General features: G+C 42.5%; 1 protein-coding gene across 3 annotated transcripts in view; it reads right to left on the reverse strand.

Annotated features, from left to right (window-relative positions):
• Positions 1-255: 255 nt before the first annotated feature.
• ARFGEF2 (ADP ribosylation factor guanine nucleotide exchange factor 2) overlaps positions 256-18,096 on the reverse strand; it is a 102,665-nt gene continuing 84,824 nt past the window's right edge. For all 3 annotated transcript variants that reach the window (XM_053199842.1, XM_015082668.3, XM_027046747.2), the window contains 8 exons: positions 16,870-17,008; positions 16,707-16,761; positions 15,130-15,244; positions 12,713-12,843; positions 8,512-8,680; positions 7,480-7,618; positions 3,755-3,872; positions 256-3,189 (listed from right to left, as the gene is read on the reverse strand). In XM_053199842.1, coding sequence (XP_053055817.1) covers positions 3,013-3,189; positions 3,755-3,872; positions 7,480-7,618; positions 8,512-8,680; positions 12,713-12,843; positions 15,130-15,244; positions 16,707-16,761; positions 16,870-17,008 — 1,043 coding nt within the window. In that variant the 3' untranslated portion in view covers positions 256-3,012. The remainder of the gene's footprint in view (positions 3,190-3,754; positions 3,873-7,479; positions 7,619-8,511; positions 8,681-12,712; positions 12,844-15,129; positions 15,245-16,706; positions 16,762-16,869; positions 17,009-18,096) is intronic.

Below are 18,096 nucleotides of genomic sequence, written 5' to 3' on the forward strand. Positions count from 1 at the left end.
GTAAAACAGAACTCAGAAAACGTGGTACTAAGGATCTAGCTTCTGTCTCAGCCAATATCCGTTTGCATCGTAACAGCAGACATCTGAATGGGGTGCTCATAGTTGGATCTGTCAGCAGGTTCCTTCAAGAACTGTGACGGCTACGAAATGTATAGCCATAATGACAAAAGAACAACAAAAAGGTTTAGGTTTTTTTTTTTTTTTTTGCATGTTGTACAAAAGTCATCTGTCAGAGGAAAAGGTTGTGTTTCCAGATATTATCATACAATTTCCATAATGTAGTTCTTTGGTTGTACGTGACGAGTAACAGGGAAAAGGTGTATTTGACTCTCAAGATGCAGATTAGGAATCAAATTTCCCATCCACCGTTTGTTGTTACGATGCCAGAGCTGGTGATTGCCCTAAAGGACAATGAAGAGAAAACAAAATTGCTCAAAGTAGCAGTATTATAACAAACAAAACTTCTCTAGAGACCCAGCACATATAATCAATACTTAAAGCATTCTGAGAAAGAAATAAGGCCTTGGAAATGCTCCATCTTCTCTAACTTTGTGAACGGTGTCCTGGCCCAGTGCTGCAGAGTTATACGCACTCTTTTCACTAGTGTTTGAGTGGCACAAGCCACGTTTACCATGAGATAGAACAGACTGATTCACAAAATAGAATTTAGGCTGAATGGCTTATTAGTAGAGGTAAGGAATTCCTCTGTATGTCACGGGCCCCCTACGAGAAAAGCTACCCCAAATGGTTTTACATCCCTGTTTTCAAAAGGTCCGTGCTGGTACAATTCAAATGCCTCATTCAGAGAATCAATCTTTTAAAAGACGAAGTTTAAAAGAACTCCAAGGCTGAGTGTTTCAGCATGTAACAAAATGCGCTCAAACATTTCCTGCTCTGCAAAAGGAGGCAAAAATGACTGGTGATGCAGTCAGAGATGATGAAGAAAATGTCACACGGGAACCCCAGAAGGAAAGGAAAAGTCTCCAGTCGGGAACGCGGCGATACGGTACAGAAAACAGAAGTACGAAGGGACACGCGCGTTCCTGTGTGTACTTTTAGTACAAAGGCGGATGATGGCACGGACTTGTTGAGGCTGTGACGGGCTACAGTACCAGGGATGGGTCTAGAACACAGGTTCCGTGCTGCGGTGTAAAGATGTCATGGATTTCAGGACAGGTAAGTCAAAGGTGCTAATATTTTCCATTCACAGTAAGATACTCTCCCACGGTCCCTTCCTCCTAAATTATACAGCTCCTCTTCTCTAATGTATGTGAATAACATAAAAACCTAAACCTGCTCTTTTTTTCTTTGGTAGAGAAATTAAAATACTTTGGGGGAAAGAAAAAAAAAGTACTGCTGGCCCAAACCAGACATTTCTCAAGGCTGTTACAAACAAAAAACGTTGAAGAAACCGGTCTCTTAGTAAACAAAAGCACCAGAAATCCTTCTCTATAAAGAAAACATAGCTGATTTTAGATAGTTTCCCAACTTGCTAACTTCTAAGGCACCAGAGTTGACATCAATACAACCCAATTTACAGGACAAGAGGGCATAGGTAGAAGTCTGAATGTTTTAATGACTCTGTGTAACGCTTTTTCTAATGCTGAGTGCGGCTTGTGGTGAGCACTGGATGAGGGGGCAGAGTGAAGCGTGTGTCCTCTTTCTCGCTGACTCAGAATAAATTCAGCTTCCAAACAGACTGCTTGCAGGCGTCAGGCCCTGCCTGTGTACTGCAAACCTTTACAGAAGCTGCCGCGTCAGGACTCCGTTCTAACGGCGGTGAGGGCTACTGCGACTTCACCAACACAGGGAGGACCCCCAGAGTCCACCCTTCCCAAAGAACGCAGCCCCTGAGCTCAAGTTGACGGAAGCACTTGGGCACGGGCCATCTCCTGCCGCGGTCACAGTTCAGCTGTGCTGGCCCCACAATAGCACAGGCCTACTCTGGGTCAACGACTCAAGGTTCACAGACGACCCCTGTCACCCACAGCCACCGTCCCTCTCGAGGGCCCTTTAACGGGGACTGTGCACAGCAGGGACGCTAACAATTGGTACACGCGCTGTTCTGAGGTAAAAATAAAAGGTTTACTCAAATATAAATTAACTCTGTTAAATTACTACTTCATTTTTGTTACTACTTCATAGATTGGGTTTCAATGTGTGAGATGGACAATGCATTCTGGAAATTTTAATACCCATCCACAAATACTTATTTCAAAGGAAGGCTAATCATCTTCATTACATTTTTTACTTTTTCCTACAGACGTTTTCTCCCCAAGTTACTCAAAAAGGGAGAGCCAGGAGGCACTACCTGTTTTTGTTTTTTAACCTTGCAAGCTCTTACTTCTAACTTAATTACTAAACTCTGCTGTTAATGAAATTTTCAATAATATCTTTTCATAAAGTAATTTAAAAATCACTCAGACGTTAACAAAACAGAAAAAAAAAGCAACAACCCTTTTCCCCACTAACTTTCTCCAAACTAATTTAACTACAGCTGACTCACAACTGACAGAAACACTCAAAATTCTCCAACACGCTCAAACAACAACAAAAAATCCAGCATATTTTAGGTGGCACTTAGCCGTTACAACAAGAAATTTTATTAACATACTCTCTAATAATCACAAACCTATACAGCTATGTTCAGTGTTTTCAAGGAGAGCAACTTCCTCGGACAAAACACAGACAGCCAATCGTGGGACTCTGCTAGGAAATGACCACGTGTGCAGTGACAGGTTTGACAGTTTAATCAGTAAAATGGAATGACGGAGAGGAAACAGACTCCCCACCTACTGTGTTAACTGGGTATGCAACACTTTAATGAAACGGCACAACGTCTTAGTCAGGGACCGATGGGGCCAGCGCAGTGGCCGGCTTCCTCCAGGCCGTTCTGAGCTCCCAGAGGCCGACTCCTCGTTTCTAAGATCTGACCCTTCACGAGATGTGCCAGGCAGAGGTGGCATGGTGAGCGTTCTGCAGAGCTGCAGCAGTAGCCCGCCAGGGCCGGGGCTACCACACTGGTGACAGTGTCCCCGGTAGCTGTGACGGCTCTTCTGGAATCCAGATCTTATACACAACGCCTATCCGCAGAAAGAACTTGCGCAGGACTGCTCGGAGCTCAGGGATGAGGTCAAACTGCATAATTTCACACAAGTAGGGGTAGTACATAGAAGCGTGTGCTTTAAACTTGAGGTGGGAGAGAAGGAGAGAGAGAATTAGACAGGGAGCTATTTTTTCTGGCACTACTTTGCCAAGAGTATTCATCTCACCCTGGAACTTCTTGCAAGATTCTGGTCGTTTTTCTTGCTATTAACAAGTTGATGTGAGAAATTTGCAAATTAGAATGTCTCTTAATTACGTTTAACTCCAAACACAAATTCTTTGGGGGACAGCTTTGCTGCCGAAGTCAACTTTCATTTTAGCAAAGCAGATTCCCAGCTCTGAACCACTGCTTCACAATCGCCACCCTCTCTTCCAACACAGCCGCACTGAAAATCACTGCCGCTGTTTAACAGCCACATGGACGGTCTCAACATCAGCCTTTCTCAACTGGGCTTCTTGGAGAGAAAGAGCCCCAAAGGGCCACAGCATCACTGTCTGTCATGAATTAACTTTTCTCCAATGCATCTAGAATGGTGCTAGTTATGCAACCATCCTTAGAAGAATTGAGAAAAACAGTCTTGAAATTCCGAGTAAAATGCCAACCCAAACCTATGTCCTAGTGGAGACATTAGAGTTTCCTGGTTTATACCTTGTCATCGTTTATTTTGAGGGTTTTTGTTAGAAGTAACAACAGAAGACTTGTCCAGGCCTCCCGATGGCTTTCCGAATTCACGGTGATGAAATAGGCAAGGGCCTCACTGCACACGCTAGAAGAGTCGGAAACAGGGAGGCACATCAAACCCAAGATTAACCTCGGGGCGCCTGGGTGGCTCAGTCGGTTAAGCATCCGGCTTAAGCCCAGGTCATGATCTCACGGTTGGTGGGTTTGAGCCCCATGTGGGGCTCTGTGGAGCTCAGAGCCTGGAGCCTGCTTCAGATTCTATGTCTCCCTCTCTCTCCCCCCCTCCTCTACTCACACTCTCTTTCTCTCTCAAAAATAAATAAACATTTAAAAAAATTTTTTAAAAACCCACAAGATTAACCTCTCACATTTTACTAGAGAATTTTTTTTTTTTTTAAATTTTAGAGACAGCATGTGAGTGGGGAAGAGGGGCAGAGGGAGGGAGAGAGGAAGCGGGGGTGGGGGGAGGGGGAGGGGGAGAGGGAGGGGGGAGAGAGAGAGAGAGAGAGAGAGAGAGAGAGAGAGAGAGAAAATGAATGAATGAATGAATATCTTAAGCAGATTCCATGCTCAGCACAGAGCCTGATGCCAGGCTCCATCCAATGACCCTGGGATCATGACCTGAGCAGAAATCAAGAGTCAGACGCCCAACCGACTGAGCCACCCAGGTGCCCCATACAGTGGAAAACTCTTCATTCTGGCAATGAGTATTTATTTGCTGGGCACTTGCTCTGGCTTCTGGCTCTGCCATCTTGGGCAAAGCTATAAAACAGGGATAAATAACTGTACCCAACTCAAGGGACTGTGGTAAAGATTAAATGAGACTGGTGTGTTGAATGTTAGCATAGCTCAGGGCCTGCTCAGAGAAGAGGGCCCAATCAGCATTTGTGCACAATGAACATAGAGTCTATCATCCACAGCTGGCTACACACTGCCTTTCTCTTCTCCTGTCACATACAATTGCTTTTTTTTTTTTTTTTAAATGTTTGTTTATTTTTGAGAGAGAGGGAGCACAAGCAGGGGAGGGGCAAAGAGAGAGGGAGACACAGAATCTGAAGCAGGCTTCAGGCTCTAAGCGGTCAGCATAGAGCCCAACACTGGGCTCGAACCCATGAACCATGAGATCATGACCTGAGCTAAAGTTGGACGCTTAACTGACTGAGCCACCCAGGCACCCCACTACTTTTTTTTTTTTAAAGTAATATCTACCCCCAACATGTGGCTTGAACTTGCAACCACGAGATCAAAAGTAGCATGCTCTACCAACTGAGCCAGCTAGGTGCCCCACAAATGCTACTTTTATTTAACTTTTTGGTTATTATTTCTTTCAGTTTATTTTTGAGGGGGCAGGGCAGAGAGAGAATCCCAAGCAGGCTCTGCACTGTCAGTGCAGAACCCAACATGGAGCTCAATCCCATGAACTGTGAGATCATGACCTGAGCTGAAATCAAGAGCCAGAGGCTTAACCAACTGATCCAGTCAGGTGCGCTACAAGTGTTACTTTCAAAACACATGTTATGCTGGGGTGCCTGGCTGGCTCAGCTGGTGGAGCATGTGACTCAAACTTGTGAGTTCAAGCCCCACACTAGAGGTAGAGCCTACTTAAAAAAAAACGTTATGCTAGAAATTGCAAATTTATCTCCTTTACAGAAACTTTATGAGACTATGTAGATAATTATCCTTTGAGCTTGATTTAAGTTAATATGAGCTATTGGTGTCTCTATAATTAATTATGATGAACAAAAAGTGCAAAAAAATTATAAAGGAGAAAAAAATACCCGTAATTCCATCATCCTAAGGGACATATATCAAAATATTGTCCTATTTCCTTCTAGTCTTTTTGTCTGTGATATTTAAAAGACATTGCTGAAAAATCAGATCTATATGGTTTTACATCCTGTTTTGTGGTGAAACTTGTATCATGAGCACATTCCCACATTCTGGAAAATTATTTTGTAAAACTTCATTTTCAATGCCTGCATAATATTCTACCACAGGATAGACTGTAATTTAGTTATCCATTCTACAGCTGAGCTGTTTTAAATTTCTTCTCTTATTTTCGTATTTTTAATTTTTAAAAAGTAATCTATGCCTAACATGGGGACTCATGAGAGTGAACTCATGAGAGATTACTTTAAAATCTTAAAAGAAAAAAAAAAAAGTCTCATGCTTTACCAACTGAGCCAGCCAGGCACCCGATATTTCTTCTCTTTATAAGTAAGTCTGCAGTGAAGAGTTCTTTGTGGGAATCCTGGTTCCTATTTCTAACAAAATTTCTTTTTTTAAAAAAATTGTTTTGTAAGTAATCTCCATGCCCAAAGTGGGGCTCAAACTCACAACCCTGAGATCATGAGTCACACGCTCTATAGACTGAGCCAGTCAGGCACCCCTCTAAGACATTTTAGATTCCATGACAGTGGAATCACTGTGCCAAAGAAAGGCACTGAACATTTTCACGTTCCTGATTTTAATGCCACCTGCTTTCTAGAAAAATCCCCTCACTGTACACTCCTTCTAGCAGTGCAGGAGAATACACATCCTATCGTGGTTGCCAGCACCACAAGCTAATGATCTGAAATCATAAAGGAGTGAAAAGGGGGAGCAGACATGGTGTCTTGCTCACAAGATGCTGGGTGGCGAACGTCTACTTTTCTAATTTTTTTAATGTTTTACTTATTTTTGAGACAGAGACAGAACATGAGCAGGGGAGGGGCAGAGAGAGAGAGGGACACAGAATCCGAAGCAGGCTCCAGGCCCTGAGCCGTCAGCACGGAGCCTGATGCGGGGCTTGAAGTCACGAACGGTGAGATCATGACCTGAGCCGAAGCCAGACACTTAACCAACTGAGCCGCCCAGGCGCCCCTCAAACGTCTACTTTTCTGTCTGGGACTCTCAATGCCACCCCCCATCTCCTCAAGGCTGCGTTTCTGCATAATCTAAGTCAGGACACCCTGGTATCCACAGGATTCCAACACGTGCTTCTTGGGAAGAAGGAAGGGTGGGAGGTTTAAGTGGACATTGCCCTAAAGAGGACTTAGTCAGGACTTCACTCCAGACCTGCTGACTTGGAGTACTTTGTACTGCCCATGTTTTTGTGCCTTAAGAAATTTATGAATGAGGGACGCCTGGTAGCTTAGTCGGTTGAGCGTCTGACTCTTGATTTCAGCTCAGGTAATGATCCCAGGGTTGTGGGATTGAGCCCCACGCTGAATGGGGAGCCTGCTTAAGATTCTCACTCTCTCTCTCTCTCTCTCTCTCTCTCGCCCCCTCTCAACCTATAAATGAAAGAAATGAGGCCCCACCCTCCTCAGGGCATTAAGAAAAGTGAAGTAGAAGTGTCAGCAAAGGGGCACCTGGGTGGCTCAGTCGGTTGAGCATCCGACTTCAGCTCAGGTCATGATCTTAAGGTTCATGAGTGCAAGCTCTACAACAGGCTCGCTGCTGTCAGCACAGAGTCCGCTTTAGATCCTCCGTCCTCCCCTCTCTGCCCCTTCCCTGCCTGCGCTCTCTCAAATAAAACGTTAAAAAAAAAAAAAAAAGCATCAGCAAATAGAAAACACAAAAAAAGAAAAGCAGTTTGTGAGGGTGTCAGCATGTATATATTTTTTCTTATTCTTTTCAATTCAGAGTATTAATGTGATGCAGTTTGTGTTTTACAGATAAGACATTTAATCAGGAACCAATCTTCTTACGTTAAAAGTCGCTGCTGGATTTCATCCCAGGAATCCCTGCGGTTCTCGTCAACATACATCCGAAACAGGATCCTCAAACAACAGGCCAGGCTGCTGGTTTCTTGCTTTAGAAGATTGGGTTTAGATTTGCCTTTAAAACCTAGAGATTAGACAGTCACATAAACAGTGCACACTTCTAGGATAAGACTGAGAAGTCATGCGGGAACCTAATCTAGTTACCTTAGGGAAAGAACACCGAAACATCTCACCTTCTTTTTAACTGAAGTCTAGCTGACATATAACATTACTCTTAAACACATTTTCTTAAACAAAGCAGTACCAGTCAGCCACAGAGATACGTAAACAACTCTCACAAGCAAAGCCTTATTACAGGCAAAGGCATAAAATACCTAGATCTGTTAAAGTCATAAAGGAAAACAGTATTATAAAACTGTGGATTAAAATAAGCATTTGGGAAGAAAATGAATGGTTACCCAGTAACAGTAACAATACAAAAATTATATAAAGTCTCACTTTTGTGCAAAGTTCACGAAATGAGACTCTCACTGGCACCATGCATGCATACCTATCTACATATAAATATATCTATATAAATCTGTGTATGTATCTATATGTATCTCTATATCACCTCCAGAGTTTATGTATTTATTTTTGGAGGCGGGAAGGAGAACCCCTAAAAGCCTCAGAAAATGTCTGAATGCTTTTCTGTTTCTCCTAGACCACCACAATTTTTGATACAAAAATACTTAACTACATAATTTTACCTTGATTTGCTAGATCAGTTCCGGTCTCTATGAATTCACTTTTCCACCAGATACTTACTGAAAATCCCCCGCGTGCCAGGCAGTATTCCTGGAATTCCTGGTACCAGGATGGAATGTACCCAGCATTCCTTCTTTTTCCCTCAAGCATGAAAATTATCTGCCAAGTTATTCCAGCTAAGTGTACAAGTATCAGGAGTTTCCCAAGGGCTTCCATGTTTTAGGGTGGTGACCGGTGTGGCCACCTGTCCCATCTGCTGTGTGGCCTTACCTGCTCGCCACAGGACAGTCCGTTGCTCGTAATTGGAGTTGAAGGCCTTTGAGAACGAATGGGACTCCTGCAAGCAGTCCAGCAGCTTGAAGAGGTGCTGGGAAGACATGCACTTATACATGCCCTGGTCCTCTGTCTCTATGTGGATATCTGCATCCAGCGTGTCTTGCTAGAGAGGGGAGGGTGGGAGAGCTAAGTGAGGGTGGTTTTGGACACCATGGCATCACATCGAGGCAGTCATTACTCGCCACAAGTCATACACACACTTCATTCCTCACCACCCTGAATGTCTCCCCTTTACACTCTGTTCACCGGCAGGGGCAGGGGGGAGAATTACGCCGAGCTCTTGCGTGACGTCAGGCTTTGCTGGCCCGAGTGTCCGTTCTGTCGGTACTGCCTTCATTGCACGAACACAAGTACTTCTCCAGTTATTTCACAATAGGACTGCACGGTCCTCTACTTATCAAAGAAACAATTTTTTAAAGACTTTATTTTTAAGTAATATCTATACCCAACGTGGGGATCAAACTCACAAGCCCGAGATCAAGAGTCGCACGCCCCTCGGACTGAACCAGCCAGGTGCTCCTCCTCTTTTATTTATTTTTATTTTATTTTTTTATTTTTTTTAATGTTTATTTATTTTTGAGAGAGACAGAAACAGAATGCGAGTGGGTTAGGGGCAGAGAGAGAGGGAGACACAGAAGCAGAAGCAGGCTCCAGGCTCTGAGCTGTCAGCACAGAGCCTGATGTGGGGCTTGAACTCACAAGCTGTGAGATCATGACCTAAACCGAAGCTGGACGCTCAACTGACTGAGCCACCCAGGTGCCCCTATTTTATTTGTATTTTATAATGAGATTGGAACATGAGAACGTCAAACGTACTGTATGTCATAGAAGGTGTGAATCTCAAACCATACTTATTGAAAGACCGAAACTGGGGGGGCCTGGCTGGCTCAATCAGTTGAGCATCCAACCCTTGGTTTTGACCCAGATCTTGATCTCATGGTTCAGGGGTTCGAGCCCCATGTTGGGCTGTCCACTGATGGTACAGAGCCTGCTTGGGATTCTCTCCGCCCCTCCCCCCCCCCCCTCCCGCCCCACTCACGTGCTTTCTCTCAAAATAAAATAAACTTAACAGCAACAACAAAGAAAGTGCTAAGTGAAGCCTGAGTGGCATCTTTAGCTTCAACTTTGTTTACAAATGTGAAGGGAAAAAAACATAAAAATAGGTACAAAATGCTAGACAGTTTTATCAAACATGTTGCCTAAAATGTGAGACATAATTAGGGATTCTATATTTGTTGAGCATTCTAAGAATAGAATGGATCTATCCTTCTTATAAGCCGGAGGTTAATGAAAAATGGAGTTGGCCATGTTTCCTAAATTGATCTATGAATTCAATGCAATCCTTATCAAAATCCCAGATTACTACCTTTTATTTATTTTTTTAATTTTTTTTAACGTTTGTTTATTTCTGAGACAGAGAGAGACAGAGCATGAGTGGGGGAGGGGCAGAGAGAGAGGGAGACACAGAATCCGAAGCAGGCTCCAGGCTCTGAGCTGTCAGCACAGAGCCCGACGCAGGGCTCGAACTCACAAACCGTGAGATCATGACCTGAGCTGGAGTCGGTTGCTCAACCGACTGAGCCACCCAGGCGCCCCAGATTACTACCTTTTAGAAATTGACAAGCTGATCCTAAATTCATGTGGAAACACAACTGACACAGAATAGCCAAAACAATGTTGAAAAAAGAAATGCAAAGTTAGAAGACTCACACTTTGATTTCATTCAAGACAGTGTGGTGGTATTGGTATAAAGACGGACATACAGGTCAGTGGAACAGAACTGAGAACCCAGAAATAAATCCTTATATTTAGGATTAAGTGATTTCCAACATGCATGCCAGAACAATTCACTGGGGAGAAAACAGTCTTTACAATAAATGGTGCTGGGACAACTGGGGATGTCCACGTGTTAAAAAAAATGATCTCCTACTTCCCATTATACACAAAAATGAACTAAAAAATGGATCAAACACCTACATGTAAAAGCTAAAATTATAAAACTCTTAAACCGTGGGCCTAATCTTTGTGACCTTGAATCAGGCCATGTTTTCTCAGATATAACACTAAAAGTACAAGGACTCAAGTAAAAATAGTAATTCAGAACTTCAGTAAAATTAAGTTTTGGTGCTTCAAAGGCTACCATCAAGAAACTGAAAAGACAATGCACAGAATGGGAGAAAATAGTTGTATCTGATAAGTGGCTAGTATCCAGAATATATAAAAACTCATATAATTCAATGGCCGAAAGATAAACACTCCAATTTAAAAGTGGGTACGTGATTTGAAAAGACATCTCCCCAAAAATACAAATGAGTCAATCAACACAGAAGATAGCTGTTCAAGGTCATTAGTCACTAGGGGAATGGGAATCCAAATCACAATGAGATACTACTTCACACTCACTGGGATGGCTGTGATAATTACAAAAAAAAAAAAAAAAGAAAAAGAAAGAAAAAAGAACAATAACAACCATTGATGAGGATGTGGAAAATTAGAGCCTTCATCAATTGCTGATGGTAGGGTAAAATAGTCCAGCTGTTTTAGAAAACGGTCTGGCGCTTCCTCAGAAAGGTAGGCATAGAGTTATGGTGTCACCTGGAAATTCCACTCCTAGGTACAAGCTCAAGAGAATTAAAAACATGTCCACATAAAAACTCATATACAAATGTTCACAGCACTGTTATTCACAATAGCCAGGCAATGGAAACAATCCAAATGTCCATCGACTGATGAAAGGATAAATAAAATGTGGAACAGCTGTACAATGGAATATTATAGACATATACATACACATATATATGCGTGTACACACACATCTGTATATATATAATAACGTGGATGTCACATGCTACAACACAAATGAACTCGGGAAACGTTATGCTAAGTGAAGGAAGCTGGACACAAAAGCTCATGTATTATAGGATTCTATTAATATGAAATATGCAGATTAGGTAAACCCATAGAGCCAGATGGTAGATTAGTGGCAATCAAGGGCTGGGATGAAGAGAGAAGGGGGACTGACTGCTAATGGTTAGGGCATTCCCTTTTGCGGTGACAAAAATATTCTGGAATTAGATAGGGGTGATGTTTGTACAACTTTGTGAATATTCCAAAACACCGAACTGTACATTTAAAAAATAAAAACCAGGGGTGCCGGGGTGGCTCGGTCGGGAAAGAGTCTGACTCTTGACTTTGGCTCAGGTCATGATCTCATGCTTTGTGAGTTTGAGCCCCACATCGGGCTCTGCACTGACAGCGTGGAGCCTGCTTGGGATTCTCTCTCTCCCTCTGTCTGTGTCCCTGTGCCACTTGCTCTGTCTCTCTCTCTCTCTCTCTAACAAACAAAAAGGAGGATAGCCTTTGGGCTGGATCTAGCCCACAGATATATTCTGTTCATTGGTAATTATATTACTTAATACACAGGAGATTTCCTATATGAAAAAAATCTCAATCTGGCTCCTGTTGAAAAACTGGGAGCCTGTCGTGACTTAACCCATCTGTTAGCAATACACTGCTGGGTTGGGAGGTGGCTGCGGCTCTGGCGGGGCTGGAGGTGCCTGGTCTCTCTGCCCCCGGTCCCACCTAGGCTGAGTAGGCATTCACAGGATGTTAGTCCCAGAACCACGTAAGTTTACAACCTATGGTATAATGTTATGGTTCAACTTTTGGACACCCAACCTCCGTCGCCAAGAACAACAGGTTGTACATACAAGACAAAAAAGTAAACTTTCTAAAGGAAAAAGTGGTATCTTCACCCATATATTTTTCTCTCTCGGTTACTTATGGTTAAACCATACAACAATTATGTGAAACAGGCCTGTGATTAACAACACTCTTTTTCGAAGCACCGGGGAGGGTGGGATCTAAGCAGTGGCATGCTGGTAGACCGGCTCTCTGGGAAATTAAAAAAAAAAAAAAAAAAAAGAAAGAAAAAGAAAGTTCTGATTTTTAGGGTTTGCTGATTTCTGTGGTATAAATATTCTCATCGTGGCCAATTTCAAGCTACCAATATGCCGTGACGGATCACAGGGCTGGGGAGAGATGAGCACGATCTACGAGCTGGCTCCAGCACACCACTGCATCTGAGCAACCTCTCCAGGGGCAAGTTCGTCCTCCTCGAGGCTCATCCTATTACCTGGGCAGCAACCATGTGTTCTGCATCTTCTTTTTTGCTTGTTGCAGGGTAGAAGACGATGTTGTCAATGGTCTGTATCAATTCCAGCTGGACCACACACTTGATGAGGAGGCTGGCAAACAGTTTCTGATCTATATTAGACGATAAAGATTAACCCTAATAATGATTCAGCCAGTGTTGAGTAAATATTAACCGAGCTCCTTCTACATGCCAGGCATAGTCCTTGATGCTGTGGCATAACAGTGAATAAGCTGGACAAAAATCCCTGCTTCCATGGCAGAGACAGAAAATAAACAAGATATTTAAGTCTAAGGCACATGTCTACCTATGTCAAATGACGATGACAAAGGTAGGGATGGGGACAAGGTAGGGATGTCATCAGGATGGGGCTTCAAGTTTAAATAAGCTGGTCAGGAAAGCTCTCTCCGAGAATGTGATACTTGAGCAAAGACCTGAAGGGGAGGAGTCAGCTACGCAGGGCCCACGTCTTCCGACAAGCTTCTCTGCCACCTGCAGCTACTGACTAGACTCTAGCTAACATCTCCTCCCTCCATCTTTGTCTTCTCACTCCCTGGGCTCAGTGGTGGTCCATGTCAGGCACTTCGGAGGTGTGGGATGATTTGACTATAATAAAAGTAGAGATTCCTCATTCAACTTATTGTTATAGAATCAGGAAGTTGAAAACATTACATAAAGCATTTAGTGATGCCAAATGAGGTTAGGTCATTCTCAAGTTTTGGAAAGTGACTAAAATTGTCTTTCTGTATGTCTGTCTGTCTATCAATTTTCTATGTAGAATCAGTTTAATTAAAGAGGAATATGGTGGAGTTGCAAAACATGTACATTTGACTCATGCCAATTCAGTAACATCAGCCTGGACCAAAAATTAAAAAAGAAGAGAAACAACGCAAGTGCTGTAAGCCTGTACCTGCTGCCCACAAGGCAGGCTGAGATGGGAGACTGGAGGCACGTTCCCAGGAGGAAGGACAGGGGTCTCAAGGCCCAGGCACCTCTCAGAGTATAAACATCCTGCTGCACCAAGAGCGGTTCTAGTTAAAATGTGCCTCCTCCACACAAGCCAATCCTTTATCTGGAGCCAATGAGGCAGCACTGTTCATTCTCTCACTGGCTACTACAGAGAGACTGGCACGAGCTGCAGATATGGAGGAACATGGTAGCTTTTCAATCGATCCCAAGGGTGCTTCTGTTTTATGCCTTCAAAAAATAGCGGTGAGCACGTGTGGCTTTGCCTAATGCACTGGTTGAGAAGTTAACAGCGGTGTTAACACCTACAGCCTGGCATGTGGAGAAGAGGGTGGGGCTGCTATGAAGGAAAACAATATGGCCACAGCTTGAAAACAACCAGACCAGGAAACAGGACGGTTCCAGTTTCTCAGTCAGCCAGAAGTGCGCTAGGTCCCAAGGATCCAAATGTCAACAGTATCTCCTCAAACGGTAGAGTACCAATTATGTGAGATCACATATTTGAAACACACAGGGCTGTGCCTGGTGCATAGCAACTGTCAGACCTGTTTTTTAAAATGACAGGCAGTAAAATAGATCACAAGAACACTGTGGGACAAACTGATAAAAGTCATCTGAAACTCATATCCAGAAAAGGGATCTCTCACACATAAAAAGCTTCTCCAAACCAATAAAGACTAACAGCCAATGTAAAATGAAGATTTGAACAGATCATGAAAAGATCTTAGACACATGAAACACTGCTCATTTCACTCATAATTAGGAAACTGCAAATTAAAAATACTCCAAAGGTATGAAATATCACCTGTGTGTTCCTGAAGATCACGTAAACAGAAACAACATTAATGGGGTAAGAATCTAATCATCCGTCAAAATGGCAAGTGCACTTCACCCAGCAATCCCATTTTTAGGAATTTATTACACAGATAAACTCACAAATGACACACACATTAAGTGATTCAATGTTGTACTGTTCGTCACAAAGATTGGGAATAATACAAATGTCCATTAGTAGGAAACCCAATTAAGCAAACAATAGTACATCCACATCCTTGGATAACATAAATAGTATAAAAGAATGTGAAAGCTTTTAAGGTACTGATTTTGAATGATCTTAAAGATATACTAACTGAAAAAACAATGTATAGTATTCTGTAATTTGTATAAAAAGGACAGGAGAATTCATGTGTATGTGTGTACACGGACATAGGTGTTTACGGATATGCATTTCTTATATATGGATAAAATGTCTTTGGAAACGTACAGAAGCTGGTGACACTGGCTGCCACAGGAAGGGACTGGCAGACTGAGGCACAGGGTGGAAGGAAGGCTTATTGTGTTTATCCTCTTGTACTTTGCAAATATTTAAATTGCATAAGTGTGTTACCTATTTAAAATAAATAAATGAAAACAACTAGAAAAAGTAGCCTTACTTGCATATGGTCTACCTTTCCAGCTGTCATCGGTCGGGTTAGAGAGTTGACTCTGGCCTCTCTCAGAGGCATTTCTATCTATGCTGCTCAGAGACTGGCGGTCCAGATCTACATCCTAAAAGTAAGCCAGAGAGAAATACAATGTTCACTTTATCCACAATTGAGTACCTGGGCAGAGATGTGCCCGGCTTAACACCGGGGCTGGCCCAACTTGACGGTAAGTGCCTTGCTTGGACTGAAGTAAAATGACATTCCATGCTGGACTGCACAGGAGACATTATAAATTTCACTTATTTTTCCCTCCCACTAAAATTTCACGTTTTCTTGGGGTGCCGGGGTGGCTCAGTTGGTTAAGCGTCTGACTTTGCCTCAGGTCACGATCTCACGGTTCGTGAGTCTGTGCCCCGCATCGGGCTCTGTACTGACAGCTCAGAGCCTGGAACCTGCTTTGGATTCTGTGTCTCCTCCTCTCCTCCCCTCCCCTGCTCACGTTCTGTCTCTTTCTCAAAAATAAACAAACATTAAAAAAATATATATTTTTAAATCTCGTATTTTCTTATTCTGACTTCGAAGGTATTTCTCTACATATTATGATTTAACAATACATATGACTAATTAATGAGGACAAGCTCAAAAATACACTAGTGCCAAGAGCTAGCTTTTTAAAAAGTTGACAGAAGACAAACAAAAAATGTTTAAATAGGGTGCTTCATTTTTTAAGTTGCTATATCCTAAATGCCACCCCTTTTTTAAAGTAGGCTCCAGGCCCAATGTGGGGCTCGAACTCATGACTCTGATATTAAGTGTCACATGCTCCACTGAGTCAGCCAGATGCCCTCCAAATGACTTTTAAAATCTAATGGCTTTACAGTTATTTGGGAATAGACGTTAATAATACAAACCCCGTATAAAGCAAAATATTGTAAAGTGAGACTTGAATTAGAACTTCTTGATGTGGCCTCACACAAAAAATAACAATCACTATTTCACTGGTGGTGGAAGAAAGCACTCTTTATTTAGGAGAGGAATAAATGAGGATAATTACACCAAAGTATTACTTCTAACAGGCAAACACCAGACCTGAGAGTCCAACAAGGGAGAATTCACTAAATATAATAATGTATAGCCACCGAAAAGGCTGCTCTCAAACAATATTTAAAAACATGGAAGACTGCTTACACGTTGTTAGGTAAAACATTCTGTGCCAAGCGCGCCCGAATTTCAAACACGCGTGGGTTATATGTGTGCCGTCGCACAAAGTAAAAACTAGAAATGTGAACTGTGGCTTTTATTGGGTGAGGTGACTTATCTTCTGTACTTTCTAAAAAAACATGTTAATGCACATAGTTTTTAACTCTTTTTTTTTTTTTTAAAGTAATCTCCATGCCCCAAGTGAGGCTCCAACTCACGACCCCAAGATCAAGAGCTGCACGCTCCACTGACTGAGCCAGCCAGGCACTCCTAAAGCTTATAGCCTTTTTTGCTCACTTCCCATCAGAAAAGCACAAACTCCTTGGGCTACTTAATTTTTTTACCTAATACGAGATCAGAGAAAAGATGACAACAAAAAACCCTACCAAGTGTTTCTCTGATGGATCTTCCTCCATCCCTACAGGTCTCCATGTCAGCAAACTGAAGGGAATGCAAGAGAAAGAAAATGATCAGTGTGAAAGGCAATGTGGAGCCTTAAGACATCTACTGAGCTCAGCAAGAATCAGCAACAATCACATCTGCACTCACACGTGTGGAATGGTTGTCTTGAAGATATCCAGCATACAACTGCACGTTTCATCCCAGACGTCGGGACTGAATTTCTCCCCATTGGATATCACTAAGTTTTCTAAGCAATTTGTACCTGAGCGAGCCAACTGCTCATTATCTGCAAAATAAAGCAACATCTATCATCAAACTTCCGCTGCTGGTTTGATTCCCACCAGGGCACTGATGCTTCATCTTGCGAGGTGGGGACATGACAGAGGGTTTGCAGGCTCTTACTTAACGAAGCAATGATACAGTGTTAAAACTTTTGTCGTTGGGGTGCCTGTGTGGCTCAGTCGGTTGAGCGTCCGACTTCAGCTCAGGTCATGATCTCGCGGTCTGTGGGTTTGAGCTCTGTGCTGACAGCGCAGAGCCTGGAGCCTGCTTCAGATTCTGTCTCCCTCTCTCTCTGCCCCTCCCCCGCTCATGCTCTGTCTTTCTGTCAAAAATAAATAAAAATTAAAAAAAAATTTTTTTAAATAAAAAAAATAACTTTTGTTGTTAAACAGGCTATCAAGAGTTAAAATTACTTATCACAGCTTTACTGCTGGGATGGAAAAAGGTCAGTTTGTTAATTAACTGGCTTCTTATGTGATCAAATGATAGAAGACGGAAATATTAGATCAGTGTCTCTCAAAATTTAGTCACTCAAACATTGCACTTCCAGTTTTTGCCATACTGGTATTGATTGTTTTTTCACTTATTTTAAAACTGAGTCACTTTTTGAAAAACTTTGCAAAATTAAGCTTTGTCCTAAGCCAAAACTATCTACGGAATCCAGGTCTAATGTGCTCTGTAGGTATTCTTCCTAGGATGTACTAAAATCAACACATAAGTACTCAAACGAAAAATGTCCACTGATGAAGCTATTTGTTTATATTGACTCCCATAATATATTAAAAAAAAATGTTTATTTTTGAGAGAGCAAGCAGGGGAGGGGCAGAGAGAGAGGGAGAGAGAGAGAATCCCAAGTAGGCTCACACTATCAGTGCAGAGCCCAACAAGGCCTTGAACTCAAGAACTCCGAGATAATGACCTGAGCCAAAATCAAGAGTCGGACACTTAATCAACTGAGCCATCCAGGTGCCCCTCCCACAGGACATTTTAAAAACATTACAGAAAATTTCAACTACGACAAAAGCAGAAACCATGGTATAATATAGAAAGGCACATCTTTTTAAAAAAAATTTTTTTAAATGTTTAATGTTT

Source organism: Acinonyx jubatus, chromosome A3 (assembly GCF_027475565.1).
Source record: "Acinonyx jubatus isolate Ajub_Pintada_27869175 chromosome A3, VMU_Ajub_asm_v1.0, whole genome shotgun sequence".
NCBI lineage: Eukaryota > Metazoa > Chordata > Mammalia > Carnivora > Felidae > Acinonyx > Acinonyx jubatus.